Below are 26,377 nucleotides of genomic sequence, written 5' to 3' on the forward strand. Positions count from 1 at the left end.
ATCAAATCCCATAACTGCTGGGTGGGTGACTCACAGACTGGAGAACACTTATACCACAGAAGTCCACCCACTGGAGTGAAGGTTCTGAGCCCCACGTCAGGTTCCCAACCTGGGGTTCCGGCAACGGGAGGAGGGATTCCTAGAGAATCAGACTTTGAAGGCTAGTGGGATTTGATTGCAGGACTTCAACAGGACTGGGGGAAACAGAGACTCCACTCTTGGAGGGCACACACAAAGTAGTGTGCACATCGGGACCCAGAGGAAGGAGCAGTGACCCTAGGGGAGACTGAACTAGACCTACCTGCTAGTGTTGGAGGGTCTCCTGCAGAGGCAGGGGGTGGCTGTGGCTCACTGCAGGCAAGGACACTGGCAGCAGAAGCTCTGGGAAGTACTCCTTGGTGTGAGCCCTCCCAGAGTCCGCCATTAGCCCCACCAAAGAGCCGGGGTAGGCTCCACTGTTGGGTTGCCTCAGGCCAAACAACCAACAGGGAGGGAACCCAGCCCCACCCATCAGCTGTCAAGCGGATTAAAGTTTTACTGAGCTCTGCCCACCAGAGCAACAGCCAGCTCTACCCACCACCAGTCCCTCCCATCAGGAAACTTGCACAAGCCTCTTAGATAGCCTCATCCACAAGAGGGCAGACAGCAGAAGCAAGAAGAACTACAATCCTGCAGCCTGTAGAACAAAACCCACATTCACAGAAAGAGAGACAAGATGAAAAGGCAGAGGGCTACGTACCAGATGAAGGAAAAAGATAAAACCCCAGTGAAACAACTAAATGAAGTGGAGATAGGCAACCTTCCAGAAAAAGAATTCAGAATAATGATAGTGAAGATGATCCAGGACCTCGGAAAAAGAATGGAGGCAAAGATTGAGAAGTTGCAAGAAACGTGTAACAAAGACCTAGAAGAATTAAAGAACAAACAGAGATGAACAATACAATAACTGAAACAAAAAATACACTAGAAGGAATCAATAGCAGAATAACTGAGGCAGAAGAATGGATAAGTGACCTGGAAGACAGAATGGTGGAATTCACTGCTGCAGAACAGAATAAAGAAAAAAGAATGAAAAGAAATGAAGACAGTTAAGAGACCTCTGGGACAACATTAAATGCAATAGCATTTGCATTATAGGGGTCCCAGAAGGAGAAGAGAGAGAGAAAGGACCCGAGAAAATATTTGAAGAGATTATAGTCAAAAACTTCCTTAACATGGGAAAGGAAATAGCCACCCAAGTCCAGGAAGCGCAGAGAGTCCCATACAGGATAAATCCAAGGAGAAACATGCTGAGACACATAGTAATCAAACTGGCAAAAATTAAAGACAAAGAAAAATTATTGAAAGCAGCAAGGGAAAAATGACAAATAACATACAAGGGAACTCCCATAAGGTTAACAGCTGATTTCTCAGCAGAAACTCTACAAGCCAGAAGGGAGTGGCATGATATACTTAAAGTGGTGAAAGGGAAGAACCTACAACCAAGATTACCCTACCCAGCAAGGATTTCATTCAGATTCAATGGAGAAATCAAAAGCTTTACAGACAAGCAAAAACTAAGAGAATTCAGCACCACCCAACCATTTCTTCAACAAATGCTAAAGGAACTTCTCTAAGTGGGAAACACAAGAGACAAAAAGGACCTACAAAAACAAACCCAAAACAATTAAGAAAATGGTCATAGGAACATACATATCGATAATTACCTTAAACGTGAATGGATTAAATGCTTCAACCAAAAGACACAGGCTTGCTGAATGGATACAAAAACAAGACCCATCTATATGCTGTCTACAAGAGACCCACTTCAGACCTAGGGACACATACAGACTGAAAGGGAGGGGATGGAGAAAGATATTCCATGCAATGGAAATCAAAAGAAAGCTGGAGTAGCAATACTCATATCAGATAAAATAGACTTTAAAATAAAGAATGTTACAAGAGACAAGGAAGGACACTACATAACGATCAAGGGATCAATCCAAGAAGGAGATATAACAATTATAAATATATATGCACCCAACATAGGAGCACCTCAATACATAAGGCAACTGCTAACAGCTATAAAAGAGGAAATCGACAGTAACACAATAATAGTGGGGGACTTTAACACATCACTTACACCAATGGACAGATCATCCAAAATGAAAATAAATAAGGAAACAGAAGCTTTAAATGACACAACAGACCAGATAGATTTAATTGATATTTATGGCACTTTCCATCCAAAAACAGCAGATTACACTTTCTTCTCAAGTGCACATGGAACATTCTCCAGGATAGATCACATCTTGGGTCACAAATCAAGCCACAGTAAACTTAAGAAAATTGAAATCATATCAAGCACCTTTTCTGACCACAACGCTATGAGATTAGAAATCAATTACAGGGAATAAAACATAAAAAACACGAACACATGGAGGCTAAATAATACGTTACTAAATAACCAAGAGATCACTGAAGAAATTAAAGAGGAAATAAAAAAATACCTAGAGAGAAATGACAATGAAAACACGATGATCCAAAACCTATGGGATGCAGCAAAAGCAGTTTTAAGAGGGAAGTTTATAGCTCTACAAGCCTACATCAAGAAACAAGAAAAATCTCAAATAAACAATCTAACCTTACACCTAAAGGAACTAGAGAAAGAAGAACAAACAAAACCCAAAGTTAGAAGAAGGAAAGAAATCATAAAGATCAGAGCAGAAATAAATGAAATAGAAACAAAGAAAACAATAGCAAAGATCAATAAAACTAAAAGCTGGTTCTTTGAGAAGATAAACAAAATTGATTAACCATTAGCCAGACTCATCAAGAAAAAGAGGGAGAGGACTCAAATCAATAAAATTAGAAATGAAAAAGGAGAAGTTACAACAGACACAGCAGAAATACAAAGCATCCCAAGAGACTACTATAAGCAACTCTATGCCAATAAAATGGACAACCTGGAAGAAATGGACAAATTCTTAAAAAGGTATAACCTTCCAAGACTGAACCAGGAAGAAATAGAAAATATGAACAGACCAATCATAAGTAATGAAATTGAAACCTTGATTAAAAATCTTCCAACATACAAAAGTCCAGGACCAGACGGCTTCACAGGTGAATTCTATCATTTAGAGAAGAGCTAACACCCATCCTTCTCAAACTCTTCCAAAAAATTGTGGAGGAAGGAACACTCCCAATCTCATTCTATGAGGCCACCATCACCCTGATACCAAAACCACACAAAGATACTACAAAAAAAGAAAATTACAGGCCAATATCACTGATGAACAGATATGCAAAAATCCTCAACAAAATACGAGCAAACACAATCCAACAACACATTAAAAGGATCATACACCATGATCAAGTGGGATTTATCCCAGGGATGCAAGGATTCTTCAATATATGTAAATCAATCAATGTGATAAACCTTATTAACAAATTGAAGAATAAAAACCATATGATCATCTCAATAGATGAAGAAAAAGCTTTTGACAAAATTCAACACCATTTATGATAAAAGCTCTCCAGAAAGTGGGCATAGAGGGAACCTACCTCAACATAATAAAGGCCATATAGGACAAACCCACAGCAAACATCATTCTCAATGGTGAGAAACTGAAAGCATTTCCTCTAAGATTAGGAACAAGACAAGGATGTCCACTCTCACCACTATTATTCAGCATAGTTTTGGAAGTCCTAGCCACGGCAATCAGAGAAGGAAAAGAAATAAAAGGAATACAAACTGGAAAAGAAGAAGTAAAACTGCCACTGTTTGCAGATGACATGATACTATACATAATCCTAAAGATGCCACCAGAAAACTATTAGAGCTAATCAAGGAATCTGGTAAAGTTGCAGGATGCAAAATTAATGCACAGAAATCTCTTGCATTCCACGGGCTTCCCTGGTGGCGCAGTGGTTGAGGGTCCACCTGCCGATGCAGGGAACACGGGTTCGTGCCCCGGTCCAGGAAGATCCCACATGCCGCGGAGCAGCTGGGCCCGTGAGCCATGGCCATTGAGCCTGCGCGTCCGGAGCCTGTGCTCTGCAACAGGAGAGGCCACAACAGTGAGAGGCCCAAGTACCGGAAAAAAAAAAAAAAAAGAAATCTCTTGCATTCCTATACACTAATGATGAAAAATCTGAAAGAGAAATTAAGGAAACACTCCCATTTACCATTTCAAAAAAAAGAATAAAATACCTAGGAATAAAGCTACCTATGGAAACAAAAGACCTGTATGCAGAAAACTATAAGACACTGATGAAAGAAATTAAAGATGGTATCAACAGATGGAGAAATATACCATGCTTGGATTGGAAGAATCAATATTGTGAAAATGACTATACTACCCAAAGCAATCTACAGATTCAATGCAATCCTTATCAAATTACCAATGGCATTTTTTACAGAACTAGAACAAATCATCTTAAAATTTATATGGAGACACAAAAGACCCTGAATAGCCAAAGCAGTCTTGAGGGAAAAAAAAGGGAGCTGGAGGAATCAGACTCCCTGATTTCAGACTATACTACAAAGCTACAGTAATCAAGACAGTATGGTACTGGCACAAAAACAGAAACAAAGATCAATGGAACAAGATAGAAAGCCCAGAGATAAACCCATGCACATATGGTCAACTAATCTATGACAAAGGAGGCAAGGATATACAATGGAGAAAAGACAGTCTCTTCAATAAGTGGTGCTGGGAAAACTGGACAGCTACATGTAAAAGAATGAAATTAGAACACTCCCTAACACCATACACAAAAATAAACTCAAAATGGATTAGAGACCTAAATGTGAGACCGGACCCTATAAAACTCTTAAGAGGAAAACATAGGAAGAACACTCTTTGACATAAATCATAGCAAGATCTTTTTTGATCCACCTCCTAGAGTAATGGAAATAAAAACAAAAATAAACAAATGGGACCTAATGAAACTTCAAAGCTTTTGCACAGCAAAGGAAACCATAAACAAGATGAAAAGACTGGCTGAACTGCCCCGGGGCCCGAGGGGAGGGCGGTCTCACTGAGGCTGCCGGCTCTGGAGGGGCCTCACCAGGCGAAGCCACGACAGTCCTTGGGATCACGGGCCAGTTGTTTCAACAAGTAACTTAAAGACAAAATGGAAGAACAAGGAGGTTTGTGCCTGAGATCATGTTGATGTGAAACCAGGGATGGCCACCTTGTGCCAGAAAAGCCCCTTTAAGATTTCCTGGGAGTTGGGAGAAGATGGCAGAAGAGTAAGACGTGGAGATCACCTTCTCCCACAGATACATCAGAAATACATCTACATGTGGAACTGCTCCTATAGAACACCCACTGAATGCTGGCAGAAGACCTCAGACCTCCTAAAAGGCAAGAAACTCCCCACGTACCTGGGTAGTGCAAAAGAAAAAGTATGAAAAGACAACCCTCAGAATGGGAGAAAATATTTGCAAACGAATCAATGGACAAAGGATTAATCTCCAAAATATATAAACAGCCCAGGCAGCTCAATATTAAAGAAACAAACAACCCAATCCAAAAATGGGCAGAAGACCTAAATAGACATTTCTCCAAAGAAGACATACAGATGGCCAAGAAGCACATGAAAAGTTGCTCAGCATCACTAATTATTAGAGAAATGCAAATCAAAACTACAATGAGGTATCACCTCATACAAGTTAGAATGGGCATCATCAGAAAATCTACAAACAACAAATGCTGGAGAGGGTGTGGAGAAAAGGGAACCCTCTTGCACTGTTGGTGGGAATGTAAATTGATACAGCCACTATGGAGAACAGTATGGAGGTTCCTTAAAAAACTAAAAATAGAATTGCCATATGATCCGGTAATCCCACTACTGGGCATATACCCAGAGAAAATCATAATCCCAAAAAACACATGCACCTCAATGTTAATTGCAGCACTGTATACAATAGCCAGGTCATGGAAGCAACCTAAATGCCCATTGACAGACGAATGGATAAAGAAGTCCTGGTACATATATACAATGGAATATTACTCAGCCATAAAAAGGAACGAAATTGAGTCATTTGTTGAGACTTGGACGGATCTAGAGACTGTCATACAGAGTGAAGTCAGAAAGAGAAGAACAAATATCGTATATTAATGCGTATATGTGGAACCTAGAAAATGGTACAGATGAACTGGTTTGCAGGGCCAAAATTGAGACACAGATGTAGAGAACAAACGTATAGACACCAAGGTGGGGGAAAGAGGTGGGGAGGTGGTGGTGTGATGAATTGGGCGATTGGGATTGACATGTATACACTGACGTGTATAAAATTGATGACTAATAAGGACCTGCTGTATAAAAAAATAAATAAAATTAAATTAAAAAAATTAAAAAAAATCTGGCAAGGTGTGGTCTATTTCAGAAGCCCAAGTAGTGAAAAGATCATGGGCTTTGGAGGCCTCTAGATGTGGCAGACACTGGCCAAAATGACCAACGTTCCTGATCCCCAGTTGGCTCATCCATGAGAGGAGCCTGGTGATACCGACCACCCAGCCTGTCTCCAAGGGTGCACCATGCGCCACTGTGTTAGAATCAACAGGGGGGCCTGTGTGAGGTGCTTTAGCTACTCTAACGCCATTGAAATTGCTGAAGGTGGATGCAGGATCTGGTGTTTACAGTCCCCCACTGATTTTAACGCACCTTGACATTTGAGAACCTCTGACTTATTTCATAGGATGCCTGTGAGAATTAAATGAAATGTGAACTTGGATTCCAGTAACATACTGGACATCCAATAAGTATTCATTTCCCTCTCCCTTTTCATAGGCGCTGGCCAGGAACTTTCCTGGTGGTCCAGTGGTTAGGACTCTGCGCTTCCACTGCAGGGGGCACGGGTTTGATCCCTGGTTGGGGAACTAGAACCCCATAAGCTGTGTGGTGTGGCCAAAAGAAATTTTTTTAAAAATAATTTTAAAAAAACTTAGGTGCTGGCCATAGGAAGAGGTTTTAATTTTTTTTTTCCCTGAAACCTTTCGTTTAATCTCCCACCTCTGAGAACACAAAACAACGTCTCTGGGCCCCCAGTTGCTTCTTCCCCATGCCCTTTCCCCCTGTCCAGAGTGGTCTGGCGGTGCAGGCCATGGGCAGGTGCTGGGGCCTCCAGGACTGCCAGGGTGGCCCATTGTACTGGCTCATCACTTCCCCAGCCACTGATTTGCTCAAACACTGGCCCGACCTCCCTTTTCAGACACTCCACACTGTTCAGCTGGAAATTCTGGGTGATACCCTGGGGTTATCTGGGGAGCTATAAAAAAATACTGATGCCTGGGCTGCAACCCTGGGGATTCTGATTGAATCTGCCTGGGTATGGTCTGGGCATTGGGATATTTTAAGCTCTAATGATTCTAACATGCAGCCCAGATTGGGAACCACTGCCCTGAAGGACGTCCTCCGGGAAACTGTGAAGGCCACAGGCACAAATACAGACCCACGGGAGGGCTGGTCAGTCACGCTCTGAGCATTCAGATGAGTGGCCACTTGCCTGAAGAACGGAAAAGAGACGACTGATTCATAGAACCTCCATGTCGCCACAAGATCAATCCTGTTGGGGTTGGTAGCATAGTACCTCCAAGCGGCCTGGGGAGGAGAAAAGAGGGGCAGGAATGACCTGGTGTTACCCGAAACTTTCACATGGAATCCCACAACATTAAAACAGAAAGCCCTTGACACCTAAGAGTAAAATGTGCAATGAGGTCATATCCGGAGAAGCCGGATCCTTGGCTTTCTGTAGCTCCTATGGGAAGAAAACCTTCCTTGACCCCATCATCTCGGAGCTATAATTGATGGTGTGGGGTGTGGACGGGGGAGGCGGGTGCTGGGTAGAAGATCCCTGAAAGGAGCAGGGATTACTCTTGTTGCACGATTCCTTGAGATTTCTCAAACAGGTAGGAAGACAAACAGTCTTCTGTGCATTTCCCAGTGTAAGAGACAGCCCGGGAGATGAGGTTTTGATTCTAATATACTAGATCGTCTGTATACCATGATGGTTTGGGGTTTGCGAAGATAGAGCAGACACTTAGAGATCAGCACTGGCCTAGAAACTACAGTATGGAGGGTAACATCATGTACCATCCTGTATCTGACCCACAGAGACACTCACTGCAACTGGACACAAGTTCATGAGTGGGTGGTCACGCAGACATTCAGTCCCAGGCGGCTAGAGCCAGAACGCTCTCTTTTTCTATTCTCTGCGCTCCCAGTGGCCCATAAAACCACAAAGCAGGAACTTTCTCTGAAGTGAAAGAGGGAACACTCTGCCTCTCCCACCATCTCTCACGATGGTCCCCAACCCCCAGCCCATGGTTGGGGCAGAGATAAAGGATGGAGAGCTGGCAGGAGACCAACACCCACTGCTGCCTGGCTGTCTATAGACACACACACAGAGACAGACACACACACACAGAGACACACAAGCAGAGGCAGCTACACGGGATCTGAGTCCCATTCCAGTTCATCCCCAGGCAGACAGACCTGGATGAGCTCAGCAGCGGGCTTCCTCCTTTTCTCAAAGTGCTTCTGACGGTGTTGCTCCTGCACCTTGAGCGCCAGCCCGGACCCCAGGATGCCCTGAAGGGAGAGGTCAGGCCCTGAAGTCAGCCCCACCCAGACTCTCCCGGAGCCCCAGCCCGACTCCCAGCAGCAGGATGACACTGAGCCGAGGGGAGGAGGAAAGATCCCTTCTTTCTCTTCCAGCGAGTAGGAGGTGGGTTAAGTGGAGCCTTGAAGCCAGGGCTTCCTGACTCTGCCAATTCACTGCAGTGAGACCCTGGGCCTGCCTCCTCTCTGCTGCATCTCACTTTCTTCCACACGGAAGTAGGATAAAGGTACCTACCTCATAATTCTGTTAGGAAAAACAGTGAGATAATGTAATAGGAACTGCCTAGTAAGGAGTAGGATGCAGAATAGATTCCCAGTTACTATTAAGGGAATTTAAAAAATATTTTAGTTGCTTGCATTGTCACTTGAGGCTTTTACTCTGGCTGGAATCTCTCTGAATTGTGATCTGTTTTGATTTCCAGGTCGGACTCTCATGTGAATTACACAGGCAGGAACACACCCTTTTCAAGTCAAGAGAGAATTTAGAGACCAAGTCGCACCCTCACCGGCCCTCACCTGTTACAGATAAGGAAACTGAGAATCAGAAAGGCCATATGCCCAAGGTCAAAGAGCTTAGAAAAAAAATAGACCAGGTAGGGCTGCAGTGGACAAAGAACATTAGCAACAAAAGGATGGGAGGGGAAGGGCAGGGAAGAGGGTTTGTTATACAGGAAGGTTCTCTTCAAGCTTTGTGATTAAGAGTCAGGCTTGGAATGGGCAGACCTGGGTTCCTGGCTCCACTACCTAAAAGCCCTGTGACTGTGGAAACTTCACTAACCCAATTAAGCCTCAGTCTTCTCATCTGGAAAATGGAGATAAATGTAGCACCAAACTCCTAATGTTGTCACAAAGATTAAGTGAGATGGTGTAGGTAAAGCAATTGGCATGAATCTAGTGCACACTATGTTCAACAAATGCTATCTATTATTATTGCTGTTAATACACTGATGGGCACTGGGCTTTGGGGAAGTTATTCTATCAGGGGTCAAAACTTATTCTTGAGGGAAATGCATTTTTTATATAAACCAGTAGATGACAGGGCAAGGGAAGGGAACTCACATATACAAAGGACCCGCTTTGTGCAAGGAATACGTGGGTGAAAGACATAATCTCAGCTCCCCAAGAGCTGACAGTCTTCTGGGCAGGCAGATTTGGAAATGTGCAATCCCAGCATGGGGTCTGAAACGCCTTTAAAGAGCTATGCCCAGAGGAGGGAAGGACTAACTCAGCCTAAAGAAGGCAGCATTGAAACTGGGTCTTGAGGATAAATAACAAGGTCCTACGGTACAGCATGGAGAACTATATTCAATATCCTGTGATAAACCATAATGGAAAAGAATATTTAAAAAAAGAATGTCTCTATGTGTATAACTGAGTCACTTTGCTGTACAGCAGAGATGGGCTCAGCATGGCAAATCAGCTATACTGCAATTTAAAAAAAAAGAAAAGAAACTGGGTCTTGAAAGAGGAGTAGGTGTTTGGGGGGATCACTCCTGGCAAAGGGATCAGCACAGCCTATGGCAGAGAGACAGGAAACCATGCTACAGGGATGGTTATTGAGTTGATAGAGCTGGAATTCAAGGTATGAGATGATGGAAGATGAGGCTGGAAAGTTGAGCTTGGGCCAAGCGGTGAGGGGTCCTGCCCATCACACTAGGGAGAACACCAGAGATACTCACCGCTGGAAGGGCGAAAAAGGAGACGCCAATTAAGGAAAAGGTGGCTGCAATCAGACGGCCTTCCCACGTTTTGGGCGTCTTGTCTCCATAGCCAATGGTGGCCAGTGTGATCTGAAGAGAGAAGAGTTCAGACATGTGGCTTCTCAGGGAGAGGAAATTAATGATGTATCAGCTGAGCTTCACCTATAAGCCTTTGTACTGAGCAGGGTGCTGTTCCCGTTTAGAATAAGATTCCCACGGGAGAGATGGTGCTAAGTACCAGCGAATTTTTACGGGAGCCTTGAGACCACACCTGTTTCTAAGTTAAGGATTTCTTCCCTATAGTCAATCAGTCAACAAATATTTCAATAATTGCAAACATGTGCATGTGATATACATTCATGTGTATATTTGCCTATGTGTGATTTTGTGTATAGCCATGATTCTAAATATATGTGCTCTTGTGGGTGTATTCATATGTATTGTGTGTATATGTGTGCATGGCTAAGGTCTTTGCCCGTATCTGTCCTGGTATGAGTTGAATATTCCTGTGTGCGTTTACATGTGCAGGTTATCAGCGCACATGTACTTATGAACATGGAAGGCAGGCTTTCGGACCAGTTAAGAGTGTGGCTTCTAGAAGCCAAATGCCTGAGTTCAAATCCCAAGTCAACCACTAACTGGCTCAGAGATCGTCCTTGAATTTACTCAACTTTATGCCTCAGTTTCCCCATTTTTAAAAGGGGGCTAATAATAAGAGCTATTTCAGCTTAAAATATTTAGAAATGTAAAGTGCTTAGAGCAATGCTTTAGTACCACATGTCCTGTGGGTGTGGGGCCGTGTGTCTCTAGGTGTGTTTGAGGGTCTGGGTACACACATCTACATCTGCCACTGTGTCTGTTTGCACAGCATGGCCTGGCTGATGACAGCCTATGACGAATGAGGTAAGGTACCTGAGTGACCATAGGACCAGACTGTTGAGAGCTCTGACTTCTTATAAACACTAGGGAAAAGCCCCTTCCAAGGGCCTACCCTGCAGGGGGCGTCTCCCAGGGGCAGGTTCAGAAATGGAGGAGGGCTCCTCTCTCCTGTGGCTGCAGAATGCAGTTGCCCGACCGAGCGCATCCATGCCACGCCCTCCATCTCTCTCTGTCCCTAACAGACAATCCCCACCGGGCAGCCTTCAAGGTGGTAGCTCACCAGACCCCACCAAAGGGCATCCGCGTATGTCTCAAACTCCTCTTTCATCTCTTCTCCTTGGGCATCCACTTCCGGCACATCTTTCTCAACCAGGTAGACAAGAAATGAAGAAAGGATGAGCGTCAGGAACCCGATGTACCAGGCGGTGATGAGCTCCTGGGAGAGCAAGCAGAGACAGGGAAGGGGTCACTGAGTGGAGGCTGGGTGGAGGTTGGAAGCAGACACACTGGAGCTGGAGTCCAGGTTGCCCAGCTCTGTGACATGGGCGAGTTACTTACTTTCTCTGATCCTCCTCTCCCATCGTTGTAAAATAGGATCAGTAATATGGTCATCATGTTCATCATTAACAGAACAAGTGTATAGCTCTAGGAGGAGAGGAAGGTTTCTGTGATCTCTATATCACAGCTCAAGGGCCTTCCCCTGGAGGCAAGAAGGCAGGAGAGACTGGCCACTGCCTCTGAGACAAGGCTCGGGACTCAGGAGAGCCTATCCTACACAGGACTGGGCAGGGCAAGGACAAAGCTCATTTCTACTGGGACAGCGATGGACAGCCATGGGGAGCTAGCCTGGCAGAGTGGATGGAGCTGTGGACAGGGACGCAGCCCTGCCACTAACTGACTGTGTGACTCTGGGACCCCTCCTCCCCAGCCTCAGTTTCTTCTTCTTTTTTTTTTTTTTTTTTTGCGGTAGGAGGGCCTCTCACTGCTGTGGCCTCTCCCGTAGCGGAGCACAGGCTCTGGACGTGCAGGCTCAGCAGCCATGGCTCACGGGCCCAGCCGCTCCGCGGCATGTGGGATCCTCCCAGACCGGGGCACGAACCCGTGTCCCCTGCATCGGCAGGCGGACTCTCAACCACTGCGCCACCAGGGAAGCCCAGTTTCTTCATTTTTATTTTTTAATTTTTATTATTATTTTTTTCATTTTTAAAATGAAGGGACTGGACCAGAGAGTTCCAGAAAGTGCCACAGACACTTCAAATGCAGATAGGTGTTTTTTTATGTGACGTGGTCACCTACTGATTTAGACCATATTACACATTAGCACAGATTACACTAAAATCTATTATTTCGTGGATATTACAGCACGATAGCCTAGGACATGTACGTAAACAGGAGAAAGCTGATTTAAAGGAAGACATTGAGGCATAGTAAGGATGGTGCAGAGATATGGCAAAGATGGGCAAACCACTGAGGTTTCAAACATCCTGACCATGACAGTCCCTGAGGTGCTTTCTACGCCTTTCGTTCTATTCCAGTTCCAAGGGTTACTGTGGTTACTGTGGTAGGTTGGGCAGAAGAAAGTCAAAGTCATGGGCGAACACAGCCTGGAGATTAGGCCCGTCATTCCTGCTGAGTCATCACAGAGAATGAAGCTGTTCATATCGATAGAGTTCATCTACTTGACCATCTGCGGCCAGCCAGCTGGCTTTAGGGGTGAATCACGTCTCGCTGACAGGGCTGCTTTCTCCCTGCTTCTGTGCCTCTGTTCACCTTGGTCCTCTGTCCTCCCCCATGGGACCAACCAGAGAGCACTGAGTCATCTCCAGACTCACGTCACCTCCACTATGAGAGCTTTCTGGATGTTTGCTCCCCCAGCTAGAGCTAGGGTTCATTTCTAGCTTTCTTTCAGTTCCTTCACTATTTTCTAAACAAACTTTAAATCTCTAACACTGTCTTATGCTCATTTGCTTAGAGGCCTGACCTTCCCCACAGCATCACGTGCACAGTGCACTTGTGTGACTTTACAGCAGAGAGAGGTTAGCTGAGATGCTGCAGGCAATCCAGCCAGCCCTTCCCCTCCATTAGTGTCTGCCCCGCTGGAGGCTCGAGAAGGAAAAGATGAATTGGATCGTCCTTCCCCAGTGGCTGTATGAGCATGACCCTCTTGCTCTGTTAAGTGTGATTCTAGCATGCCTAAGCTTTTTCATACCCTCTGGCCCCCAAATGCAAGTCAGAAGTTTCATCTGGTGCTTAAGCAGAGAAACAGCTGTCCATGTGCACACAGAAGCACTGGCTGTGTGGGATTAAGAGCTGGTATAAAGGTCCTCACTGGGGAGTGAAATGTGTCCCCACTCTGTGCCTTGCAGTCATCTCAAAGGCTAGTCAAGGTAATTCTGCCTGGAGGCAATTTTCGCCAGCAGTTCTGTGGCAGAACACACGCCTGAGCCCCCCTGCAGTCAGGTGCAGGCTGAGGGCCTGGGGTCCAGCCAACGTGGAGGGGTGATGGGAGCTACTTCCTGCCTTAAGTTCGTTCTAGAGGATGCTCTGGGCTCCCCTTCCCTTGCCTTGGTGACTCAAGGCTCATTTCCAAGACAGATGAGGACCACCCTGCCCACATGAGACACTGTGTGAGTGAGAAGACACCTACATCTTTTGTGCTAAGTCACAGAGACTCCAGGACTTATTTGTTCTGGAAGCAGAGCCCGGCCGATCCTAACTTTGGTAAGAGCGTTAACTTTAAAGTCTAACCCTGTGTAACCCTGTATGGGCCCGTCACTCTTCATCTCTGAGTCTCCAGGGGAGTCAAGCATGGAACTTGGCCCAGAGAACACGTTTTCTGAATGAATGAATGAATGAATGAAGAAATGAATTGGTAAGTGCCTATTCACCAGGCTCAGAGAAGGAGCTGGTCTAAGCTCCTGCAGTTAGTAAATGCTGGACTCAAATCCAGGTAAGTGCTTACCTCCTGAACACACTGCCTGCCCCGGAAGTGAAGGCCAGCCCTATAACCGCTCTGCAGCTACGGCACAGGGAAAGGCTGAAGGCTCGTCTAGTGGGACTTCTGCGGGGAAGGATGGGATACAGAGCTTGCCAAGCAGCTGTTTTGTCTGCCTGCGGTCTCCTACCACACACTTGAAGTTCTGCCTGCCTGGCATCAGTTGTCTTGAAGTTCTGCCCGCCTGGCATCAGTTGTGGGGTCTGGCAGTGGCGTGGACCATCTTTTCCCAGGAATCACATAGCAAACATCCAACTGTCACCTATTCTAATCTGAAGGAACCCAGGACAAGGACTGTAACCAGCCATTTTTAGCCCTGATTTTTCCACTGGAGCTGTGAATCAGCTCAGCTCCACGGAGACAAGTTTAGGTATTGCTGACAAGTCCTCTGATAAAAGACAAAATAGAAGGTCGGGTGACGAAAGAACTCTGAAAAGAAAGCCCTGACCCTCCCCGAGCCTGTGGCCAGAAGTGGCACAGATGGGGAATAAAACATGTATGGCAAGAAACTGCATCCTCCAGTGAGAGACTCTGGGTGTTTTAAACTTGTATTTCATTTTCTTTATATATTTACTTGTATGTTCATGAAGAAGTGCATGTTTGAAATAATCCATGCTACCAGGAATGAGCACTTATTATTCACCAGGCACTTACATGTACCTTTGCTTATGTGAGCTGCTGGAAGGATTCACATTTTAACCACGGGGGAAGCTCGTATAAAGACAGAGCAATGTTCTTAAAGCCTTACGGCTGGAAGGCGGCAGAGCTGAAATTTGCCCTGAGCTGCTGTCTGACTCCTGAGCTCCTGTATTCTACGATGACATGCCGGCATATCTGGGTGTGCACTGAGCTGGAAGAACCCAGGAGTTAGCTGTGTGGAGGCGTTCTGGGGTTGCCAAGTGGGGATGGCATGGTGCTGTTCACACATATAAGGGAAACTCTGAGCTCCCCAATGGCAACTTGCCCCAGGACCACTGCCTTTGGTGCAGTTCCCCAGCAGCAGAGGCTGAGACAGAAACTTAGGTGCATGTGATGATTGAGGGAGGGTCTCGGGAGAGAGGGAGTGAAAGAAACCAGACAGGGCAGGAGAAAGAGCTCAGCAAGGATGGGTTCTCTGCTGGAGCCTCCTTCACCCTGATCCCACGGGGAGCTCTGGAGTGTGAACTGCACCATAGGGCTGGTCCCAACGCAAGAAATGTAATTGTGTCAGTCAGTCACTGGCTGTGTGCTTCCCCGATGTGGGGGAAGGAAGATGAGAACAATATAAGCTCCTGGGCAAGGCAGCGCTCCTGGATGTCTCCAGAGAAGGGGACAGCTGGGAATATGAGCAGCTAACTCTCATAGCAGCTGAGGGCTGAGCACATCCTCCCGGTAAAGGTAGCCTGGCCAGGGCACCAACCGTGCACATTGTACCCACCAAGCCTGGCACAAGAAGATGCTTTTGTAGTGACAAAGGTAGCTTTGGCTTTATCCCCTGAAGAACACCCATCCCAGGGCTCCTTCACTCCGATTTCTCCTGAACTGGCCTTGGAGTGCGAGGTTTTTCCTGCCACTCAGAGTTTTTTCCTTCATTTCTCCAGGGTCCAGCTGAAGCAGGGATGTTAACACAAAGTGCTACCAAAGGTTTGGGCTAACCATAGGAAAGAAACACAGGGAGCATGACAGAGACAGCTCCAGGCACGCTGGATTCTGCCTGCCTGGGTTTCCACACCTGCTCAAGCACGTGGGACTCTGGGAGAGATCAGGCCCAGTCCCACTCATCCTAGCTTCTCATCTCCCTTGGAGAGGCAAGAGCCACCACGACCAGCAGCAAATCGCTGAACACAGGCTCTGAAGCCAGACGGCCTGGGTCTGTGATGGTGGGCAGCTCACTTCGTCTTTCCAGATCTGCTTCTTTAGCACTGAAATGGGGTGAGAACAGTGCCTGACCCCTGGGGCGAGCTCATCTGTATCAAACACTAAGTTCTAGGCACCATGCTTCTGGCTACATAATAAAAATAGCAACTGAACCACATCAATGAACTGGGTGTATTCTAAGTGCTTTTCACCCTGAGGTGAACGCATTATCATTTCCATTTTATACATGGCAGGAAAGAAGACCCAGAGGGGTTACAGGAAATCTCCAAAGTCACATCAATAGAGTCTGGATTCAAACCAGTCTGTCGATTCCAGAACCCTTCCCTCCCATCCCATGCTGGTTTGCATTAGCTCATTTCATCCTCTCAACAATCCAGAGGTACAGGCATTATCATCCCTGCTTTAGGAATGAGGAAAAACTGAGGTCAAAGAGGGTTGAGTGGGGCTTCCCTGGTGGCGCAGTGGTTGAGAGTCCACCTGCCGATGCAGGGGACACGGGTTTGTGCCCCGGTCCGGAAGGATCCCACATGCCGCGGAGCGGCTGGGCCCGTGAGCCATGGCCGTTGAGCCTGCGCGTCCGGAGCCTGTGCTCCACATTGGGAGAGGCCACAACAGAGGCCCGTGTACCGCAAAAAAAAAAAAAAAAAAGAGTGTTGAGTGACTTGGCCAAAGTTGTTTGCATTTGCTAGGGCTGAGACCTGAGCCCAGGTCTACCTGCGTCTGCTGGCTGCAGCACACCTGTGTGTGCTTCTCCTTCCTGCTGCTGCTCCTCCCCCCATCTTTATCATCATCATCATCAGTGGACAGGACAACCACCCTCTGGGGATGCTGTCAGGGAGGAGATGCCACGGATGGGCCTAGGTGGGCAGGAAGCCAGCGCGGTCTGTCCCCTTCGCAGTGACACTTACTTTGCTGTGGGCGCAGATGGCCGAGCCCAGGAGCTTCCAGGTGCCGCCCCTCCGATCCATGCGAAGCATCCGCAGTATCTGCAGGAAGCGCAGGCTCCGCAGGGATGTGGCCAGGACATTGCCCTGGTTTCCCACGGCAACCACCGGCACAGAAGCGATCAGCACGAAGATGTCTGGAGAGAGGACAGAGGGTGGCAGGGGAGAGGGGAAAAGAGGTCAGGCCAAGGCACGGGGGCCGTCGCAGGCAGTCGGCGGCGGACGAACACGCGCTGAACGCTGCTGTGTTAAATCGTGACATGGACCGCGCATGACTCGTGTTCTCCTGTGACAGGTGAGGAAACAGGAGCTCTGAGTGTGAATGCCCTCCTAGGGCCACGCGGCCGGATGTGGCCGACTTGGGATTGGAGGCAGGAGGCCTGCTGGACTCCAACGCTTACTCTAAATCCTAGGGAAGTGATGCTCCAAGGCCCTCCAGGGGTGGCACTCGGGGGTCCCTCTCTGGCCGAGAAGGGATCTGGGTTGCCCAGGTGGTGGAGGTGAAGCCTGAAGCTCAGATGCTGCTTTACTGTGGGTTTCCCCTGCAAACAGCCCCTGAGACAGGGACGAGGCTGTGGGTGATTTAATGAGAAATGATCTCAGGAAGCAGAAGTGAGGGGAGAGGCGGGCAGGGCAAAGGCCAGTGCAAGGGGTGTTGTCAAGGCCGCTGCTGGAGCCTCTGGGCTGTAGGCAGAACACCTCCCACCGTTGTCCCTCTGAAAGATGGGAGCTGGGCCAGCTGTCCACCGGATCCTGTTCCCTGCTGGCTGAGGGGGTCGTAACGTCCCCACACTCGCGAGCTCCACTGCCTGTGACCTCCCTCAGCTTCAGAGAAGGCCCTGGGGTAGACTGTGGGAAAACATGGGGCCCACCCCAGAAGTGGGATGCTGCTGTCAGGAGGTGACCTAGAAACGTCTACCAGAGCTGTGACTGGAAGCAGAGGCCGAGGGGATGGGGCACTTCTGAAAGGGCCAAGCTGGCTCCTGAAGTTAAATGGCTGAGGATGGAAGAAAGAGGGCCCTGGTCTCTTTCTTATTCCCTTCAATGCCCTCCCCACAGCTCCCGGATCTGTTATCTCCCCACTGTACTGCAGGGGGCTAAGCAAGTAAAAAGGATCCCATGATCAAGTAAATCTGAAAAAAATTCAATTAAACAGGTTTTGCTACTGCAGGACTTCTCAGAGCCTTTAATATGCTAATATGACCTGTGGCTCTCAGTTTTACCAATGAAGTCCAGCCTTTCTCAAAAGATTTTGACCTGTCTGAACTGTTTTTGCTTGTTTGTTTTGTTTTTGTTTTTTTGTTTTTTTTGCAAGAGCATCAGGATTCCAAGGAACACATTGTAGGAATGTTTATCCACTGGGCAAAGTCCAAACTTCTGAAAATCCTCTGTGACCCGGCCCTTGGGAACCTTCTAGAAGCATGTGTGGTTTGCTGAGCCCACAGTGTCCTCTCACACCTCTACATCTTTGTTTGTGCTGCCACCCAGCTTGGATTAGGCTCCTTGATCTACACCAGGTACGTCTGCCAAAAAAGCTGGCACCCCTTCCACCACGTCAAAGTATCTCCCAGGTGTGCCTACGCTTTGGGAAAAAGTAGGGCTCAGACACCTGGATACCAATATGTCTATATCCTTGGCCAGGCTTCTCAGTCTATCTGTGCAAAGATACCCATTTATCACATTTGTGAAAGAGAAAACAAAACCTAGGTGTAGGGTAAATGTGACTTAAGTCTATGACACTCTGACAGGACAGCAAATTCTGGCCCAGAGGGACCCATCCACACCCAAAATGGCAGGGTTTGAGGCTGCTTTGAGTAAGGAGGCCATGATATGTGTGGACGTGATAACCAGCCTCTTGTCAGACACACAGAGAAAAGCAACATTTCCCACAGGGGCCACGTTATGGGAGAAGTTGAGAGGAGTAGAACAGAAAATGCAGCAACATCAGGAAAGAAGCCAGCAGGGATGGTGGATGCTGAGGCCCAGCCTCGTCTCTCCAGGAAGGCCGGCAGGGGAACGTGATCTGGAGCTCCGGTACAATCCTGGAATAGTGGAAACAGTTCCATGGGGAACGCCCCTGTTCTGGAGGGGCCCGGGATCCATATGCTACGACATCCTCTAACTTGGCAGGAACCTCTGAATTTGGGCACCGTCGATCACAAAGTCATCTCCCTCACCCCCTGCCAACACACACACACACACACACACACACACACACACTGGATAGGTCACCCCAAAAAGAAGTCAGCTTAAGACTTGAAAGAAAGACAGGAAAGAGGAAGGGGAAGGAGAGTTGGGGGCTGCCATGGACTGAATGTTTGGGTTCTTTCAAATTCATATGTTGAGTCCTAACCTCCCGTGTAATGGCATTGGGAGGTTGGGCCTTTGGGAGGTGATTAGGTCATGAGGGTGGATCCCCCATGCATGACATTAGTACTCTTATGAAAGAGACCCCAGCATGCTCCCTCACCCCTTCCATCATGTGAGGACACAGCAAGAAGACAGCTGTCTAGCAACTAGGAAGTGGACTCTCACCAGAACCCGGCCATGCTGGCACCCCAATCTCAGATGTCCAGCCTCCAGAACTGTGAGAAATAAATTTCTGTTGTTTATAAGCTACCCTGTCTGTGGTATACTGTTACAGCAGCTGTAAAGGACTAAGACACGGTAGATAGACATGGAAAGAGGACAAAGGAAGAGAGAAGAAAAATGTGAAAAAAACCCAATAACTACAAAGTGCTCCAAAATTGCACGTGTGCACGCGTGCGTACACACACCCACCCTCCTTGCATTCAAAATTCTAAGCAATAAACAAAATCCTCAGATTTCCAACCTCAGCAGCAAATGGGAAGAAGGAAGAGAGGCTTCAGCCGACAGTGAGGGTGGTACCTGTCCTTTGTGTGAGGCAACCTGCAAACGCGGCAACACAGCCCCAGGAGGCACAGAGAGAACTTGGCACCTAGGACAGAGGAGGGGTCCAGCTCTTCCTCCCTGGCTGGGTCATTCGTACCCACAGGGCTGCGTCCAGTCGCGGCAGGTCACTTTTTAAAAGGGGAGTGAGGAATAAGCAGCAGCTCAGAGGAGACGGTCTATGATGCTAAGAAGATGGGTTATAAGATGGAGTTGAAGCCGCTAAGCACATTCCTCCCAATGAAAGGAGACTGCTGGAGTGGAGAGGAGGAATAGGATGGCTGAACTCAAATATCTGAAGAGAGTCAGAGGAGTTAAGATGGAATGAATACCCTCGAGAGATGGTGAGCGCTCCGTGACTGGAGGTATGTAAGTAGAGTCTGGGAGACCACTTAAGGGCTGCTGCAAAGGGGGCTGGAGCATCAGACAGGAGGGCATCTTCAACCAAACGCTTTTGAAGGTCCCTTCCAGCCCTGACATTCTATGATCCTCTGACTTTAACCATCCCTAGGAAGTCGAAGCTCCAAGACTCCTAACCATCACTGCAGGTAGGTTACGTCCTGTATGATTTTAGTAGGATCTTCAGATGGGAACATGGTGGGGTGCACCAATAGGTGTGTGGGAGAGCTTCCACCTTCTTTGCTATCAAAATGCCTACATCTGGATGGAGGGGTCTCCATGACACCTCCCCAAAGCAAGGTGGGTCAGGACACAGCATTATGGTGGCGAGGGGGTCACAGGTGCTAGATTCTTCCCGGCTGGGTGTTAGAATGGAAGAATTACCTCTGCGGCCCTACAGAGGTCATTCTCAACCAGCAATGGTGTCACGCCTCCCATCCCCACCATGGCCAGTCTGGAACAGCACGGGCACTTTTGGCTGTCACAGTGACTGGGGTGCTACTAGTCCAGGGACTGGGGCTGCTTCACATCCTGCAATGAGCTGTGGCTCCTTCACGATCCAAATGCCGAGAGTGTCCCCCACCAGCCTTAAGAATTCCTGCCCTGCGGACTCATCATAAAGAGAAGCCACGGGGGGCAGGAATTCCACCTGCTGGAGGATTGAAGGGAGGGTCAGAGGCGGGGCGGGCCCCCAAGATGCTGCATGGTTTCCCAGAAGAACAGCGTCTGCTTAAAATTGCCTCAGAGAAATAATGCACCAAAAGAAGGGGATGAGGCACCCCCGGGCTCGGGGTCAGGGCTTACCCAACATGCACAAGGGCTTCCTGGCAAACTTCAGTCGTCCCCGCCAGCCTTTGTATCGGCAGCAACACCCAGCAGCCCAGATCCTCAAAGCAAACTCGGCTCCGAAGATGAAAATAGCAAATGTTTCCTGCGTTGAAGAACATGTGGAGAGACACATTAACCGGGACCCAGTGGTCCAGAACTAGCGATTTCTGTCCGGAAGTTCTGAAGAGCTGGATTTCTGTTGTTGCTAGTTCGGTGGTAGAGGGGGTAGGACAGGCTGATCACCTCCATTCAGTTTGGGGCAGTTCCTGTCTTACTCTGATGTGCTAACTGTCTCTAACATTAAGCCATTTTTCTACGTTTTTGTTCTAATGGATCATTAAAAAAAAAAATCCCTTTAATGTACTAAAAGCCCCCAAGAAGTTCAGTTGGGTTGGAAGGAGAGGAATCAATGATATTGCCCAGCCAGTGTCTGGTCCCTGGTATTGCTAACCATGGCCAATGGTTACTGAGCACAGCTCCTGGGCCAGGCACCACGGGAAGTATTTTATAATATGACCCTCATCTTGTATTTTGAAAAACCAAGGCCAGGCAAGGAGTGGCTGAACAAATGTCTCAAGGCCAAAAGTGGCAAAGAAGGAATCCCAGGCAGGTGATCAGGCTCTGAGCCCGTCAGGACCATGCTATGGCGTCTCCTGGGACAGCGGGTTTGCATCTTCCCTCCTGAGCCTCCTTTGTGGATCAGATGGAGACACCTTTGCCTCCACTGCTTGGTGACCTCCCTGGGGCCCTTGGGGAGTTGCAGCAATCCTCGAAACTTAGTTCCTGGAACTGGATGGCTTCCCAGGAGTCATCTGCTCAGGTCTTAGCTTCAGACCTGCCCTGTAGACTGTCAACACCTGCCCTTGGAAGGAACCTGCTGATTCCGGCACCACGGACATGTGGTTAGCTCAGTGGGAGGCAAAGGTTCTGCTATTTCGTAAACCCTGATTGGGGGCTGGCAGCCCTTCCCTGTGCAGAGGGTGGGGCCTCACCCTAGAGAGGCGGGCTGATCCTAATCCAGGAAGGCATGGTCATTCAAAAGGTCAGCTGGCCTGTGCTGTCCAGGGCTGCAGAAGGATCCAGCTCTTCCTGGGAGCCTCCTCCTGGCCGGGTGTGGAGGCTGCACCCAGCCTATCAGCGTGTGCCCCTCACCGTACATTGCTACATATTTTAGGTGAGGATGGGAGGAGACTGAGTCGGGGTGTTAGGTAACTTGCCCGAGAATTCTAACTGCACGCTCTCTCTGTTACACCACGGGATACAGACTGGAGAGTAAAAACAGGCAGAGGCCCAGAAGGGAGGCCCTGGAGTGCTCATGCAGAAGTGGGATTTGTTGCTTGGCCTTGAAGGAAGAGATCCTCAGGGTTTAGGGAGGAAAAGGAGAGGAAGGGCTGGGACCGAAACAGGCCTTTGTGTTACTGTCAGAGAGTTGGGAAGCTGTATTTTATCATTTAACCAGTGAATATCGGTGTTTGCTTTGACCCTGTTTATGTCCCCTTATCTCTAATCTGGAATAACACAGGCCAGCCATTCCCTGCTCCACCTGTGCCCCCAGCAGACCTCATCAACTGATCCACCAATGCTTTCTCCTGGGCCTGGACTTGGCCAGAGACTCCAGGAAACCAAAACCGGTTGGGCAGAATTACACCCAAGGGCCTCCGTGTCTTCATCGTTGGCGGTCCCACCAGAGCATCCACCCCCGCAGCACAGCAGCACGGTGCACACGCCATCTCACCAGCAGCAGAAGCCAGTCTCCGGAAACAGTCTCGTACTCCCTGAAGGTGGTCAGGACGGCCAGAATCAAGCACCCAAGGACAATCAGGAACCTAGAGGGGAAGGAAGAAGGAAACTAAGGAAGCGTCTAGTCTTGGATTGTGCCGAGGCAAGACTGGGAAGGTGTCAGACAGGATGAAGCTACAGCATCCGTTAGACATAGGTGTGTGCTTTATCCGTTACCCCGTTTAACCTCAAAACACACCTGAAAGGCAGGTAGGAATGACTGCTCCAGTTAAAGAAAACAGGGCTGGGAGAGGTGAAGCAATGTGCATAACTTTTACTTTACCAGCTAGTTAGTGGAAACAGTGAGAATTTGAATTAGATCATCGGGCCCCAGCCCTGGAGGGCTGCAGATGCCTTGAAAACCCAAAGTTACCGCAAGCTTTGGTAAATCAACAGGAATATGAATATGTTAACAATGTGTCCTGCACATATAGGTCTATGTTTTTCACATATATGAAAACATTCTTAGAATAAAGACAAATTCATCCAATGATTGATAAATTCGGTGATGGCATCTGTCACCATATCTTCATATTATTATTATTTTTTTACAGTCAATAGTTACTAAAGGAAACAACCTCTTTCAATTGGGGGCCTTCAGAATCATTTTTGAAATTACCAAGTGTGCTTCATGCTAGAAAGAACAGAAGCCACCGTGATGCACAATGCTGCTCATTGAAAAGTCACTGAGAACTCATCTGGTACATGCCCCTGCCTCAGGCAGAAGCTAACTGCAAACAATCCTTTAAGATTATTACATTTATAAACTCCGTGTGTGTGAGGGGGGTGATGGTGGTGGTGGAGGGACAGTGTGTGTGTGTGTGTGTGTGTGCACGCTTCACCGTTTCAGCAAAGAAAAAGGGTTCTCCCTCGCTCTTGGTGGAGAGTCTTTGGTTCAGTGGTCAGCACCAGGTTCCCTGCGTGTGTAAGAGGGAAATTACGAGAGAGGGTCCATGCAGCAGGCTTGGTCACATACTCCAAGCTCTCCTGCTCTATGTAATCTGGCTCTGTGCCCTGCTAGGTTCCAATCCAAGCTTTTTTGGTTTGTGTAAGTGGGTACCCACTTGTACATTCATCCATCCATCCATCCATCCAATATTTATATGGCAGGCACTGGGGGACACAGAGCTGAAATTCAATGATGAATAAGCTGGATCCGTCCTCCTGAGCCCAGAGTTCAGACAAACAGGAAGCGATCTCATGGTGTGATGGTAAGGACCATGATGTAAGGAGGTTTGGAAATGTCTGCTCCTGGTCCTGGATTGGACCAGAGTCCTGGCTCCGGCCCTTGGTGATCCTCTCTGATCACATTTTCTGATCAACAGTGCTGCTGATCTGCAGACCTGAATCCACGTTTCCAACCCTGCCTATGAACCCAAACAAGATTTTCAACTCCCTTCTGTGTTTGGCCATTTTATTTAAATTCATGACTCCTGATCCATAGCTGGAATCTGCCTACTCTTCATCCCAAATCTTCTCAGGTGATGATGACGATGAGGATGATGACATTGACAACTGTAACAACGCCAACACCCCCCACCACTCTTTAGGGAGCAGTTACTACATCTATCAGCTCATTTATCCTCACAACCGCCTCCCAAGGTAGATATGATCATTCCCATTTTAGCAATGAAGAAATTCATCAGAAGGAATCATTACCATCAGGACAACTGTGTTGTCAGTAAAAAGACCATACAGTTTGGAGTCCAAAGATACGGACTAGAAACAGGCTCTGGTATGTGATCTTGAGAAGCTCACGGATTCTGGGAACCCCAGTGATCACATCCATAGAACGAGAATAACGAACCTGCCTAGAGAGCACAGTTATTGCAAGGACCACAGGAGATAATGGATGGAGAGTCATTCGCTCCACTGTTTAAGATCAAGCAAATGATGCCTGGTGCTCGCCCAGACACACACGCATCACTGGCTGGACAGGCTCTGGGAAACGTGCTCTTAGACGATTCTACAAATCCATACTCTTGTTCTCTCAAGACTTGACTTTGTTCATTCAAAGTCTCTGGAGATAAGATCTAGATTAGAATCCTCTTCCTCCTCTCCTGCTGTGTCATCTTAGGCAAGTTACACAACCTCTATGCATCCTGATTTTCTCATATGTAAAATGAATCCAAGAAAAGTGCTAGTGTTCTCAGTTTTTCAATGATATAATCCATGTCATGGGCTTAGAAGAATGCCTGACAGATACTTAGCCTTCATTAAATGTTAGCTATTATTTTGTTGTGATTTAATATCAATGCCTCTTCTGTCCTAGGCAGAGAGGTGGCTTTAAGGGTACAAACATGAATAAAACCTAGCCGTCATTTCTCCTAGTCCAGTGAGGGAAACAGAGCACAAATAATCACACGAGAGTGTGGTTGAGGTTATGATCTGAGTGTCCACCACATGCTTTGGGAATACAACACTGGAAGCATCCCAGAGGCTGTGGCCAAAGGGTTAGAAAGATATCTGAGGCTTAGCTAGGGTTGACCATATGTTTCAGTTTATCCAGGTCATTGCCCATTTTATGTGTTGACCTGGAGTATGGACCCTTAGGCATTGTGGACACAAAATCCCATTCAATCTTCTCCTTTAGCAAGGGGTGTGAGCCTTCTATGATCTGGCTTTTCCCTCCTCACAGCCTCATCTCTTCTTGCTCTCCCACCCCAGGCAGGCCCTACTGATTCACAGCACTTCCTCAGATTCTCTTACCCTACTGGTGTCTGTCTAGACTCTCCCCTTCCCTGCCCACTCCCAACACAGGCCCTTTAGTCTTCCTGCTGATACCTTGACGGTGCCGGTCATGGCTTTGCCTCCAGAGCCTCCCAGCTGCTGCCTGTAGGTTTCCTCATGTGATCCCTCCCTCAAGATCACAGAGCACCCTAAGGCATTTCTATTCCAGTACTGATCCTAACCCATTATCATTTTGTAATCATTTGTGTGCATTGGGTCATAAGTAAAGCACACTATCTTAACACCCAACTTGAGAATTCATCCTAGGGCGGGAACTGCCTTTGCCTAGTGAAACATTTTACTGATCCAGTTGAGGTGGAAGTTGCAACCCTAAAGGCACAAGACTGCTGAACCTCTCAGTAAGAAAAAGTAGCCAGAAATTGGAGACGGGGGTTGGTCTTGAGGGCCGGGAATGACAAAGAGGAGAGGGTATGGCCACATGCTGAAGGGGTGTTAGGAACAAGACTGGCTAAAATGACAGGTTCGTGGTCCTGCAAAGCCAATCATCAGCCATGGCCTTATGGAGTGGTTTTTTCTTTACTGGGCACTGAACATGGAGCTAGAGCCTGTGGCCTGGGTAGGGATATGTGTGGTGAGAAGGGAAAGCTTGATGTCCCACAGCAAAACTAATTCAGGAGGAACAAGAGTCCTTAGCCAGATTCTGGGACTTGACCCACACTCCTGTACTTGAAATGTATGTGAATCTTGGGAAGAGTCTACGAGGTATGTTCATGGTGATCATGCCA

The 26,377-nt window shown here is 47.6% G+C and overlaps 1 protein-coding gene across 1 annotated transcript in view; it reads right to left on the reverse strand.

Moving 5' to 3' along the window:
* The window catches only part of KCNQ3 (potassium voltage-gated channel subfamily Q member 3), a 285,935-nt gene that overhangs the window by 34,955 nt on the left and 224,603 nt on the right, over positions 1 to 26,377 (reverse strand). Inside the window, exons 2-8 of the mRNA XM_060115789.1 lie at positions 22,858 to 22,948; positions 21,099 to 21,225; positions 16,950 to 17,122; positions 11,470 to 11,625; positions 10,290 to 10,400; positions 8,485 to 8,580; positions 7,496 to 7,590 (exon numbers count right to left, since the gene is read on the reverse strand). Of these exons, the coding sequence (XP_059971772.1) occupies positions 7,496 to 7,590; positions 8,485 to 8,580; positions 10,290 to 10,400; positions 11,470 to 11,625; positions 16,950 to 17,122; positions 21,099 to 21,225; positions 22,858 to 22,948 (849 nt within the window). The remainder of the gene's footprint in view (positions 1 to 7,495; positions 7,591 to 8,484; positions 8,581 to 10,289; positions 10,401 to 11,469; positions 11,626 to 16,949; positions 17,123 to 21,098; positions 21,226 to 22,857; positions 22,949 to 26,377) is intronic.

Source organism: Mesoplodon densirostris, chromosome 13, assembly GCF_025265405.1.
Source record: "Mesoplodon densirostris isolate mMesDen1 chromosome 13, mMesDen1 primary haplotype, whole genome shotgun sequence".
Lineage (NCBI taxonomy): Eukaryota > Metazoa > Chordata > Mammalia > Artiodactyla > Ziphiidae > Mesoplodon > Mesoplodon densirostris.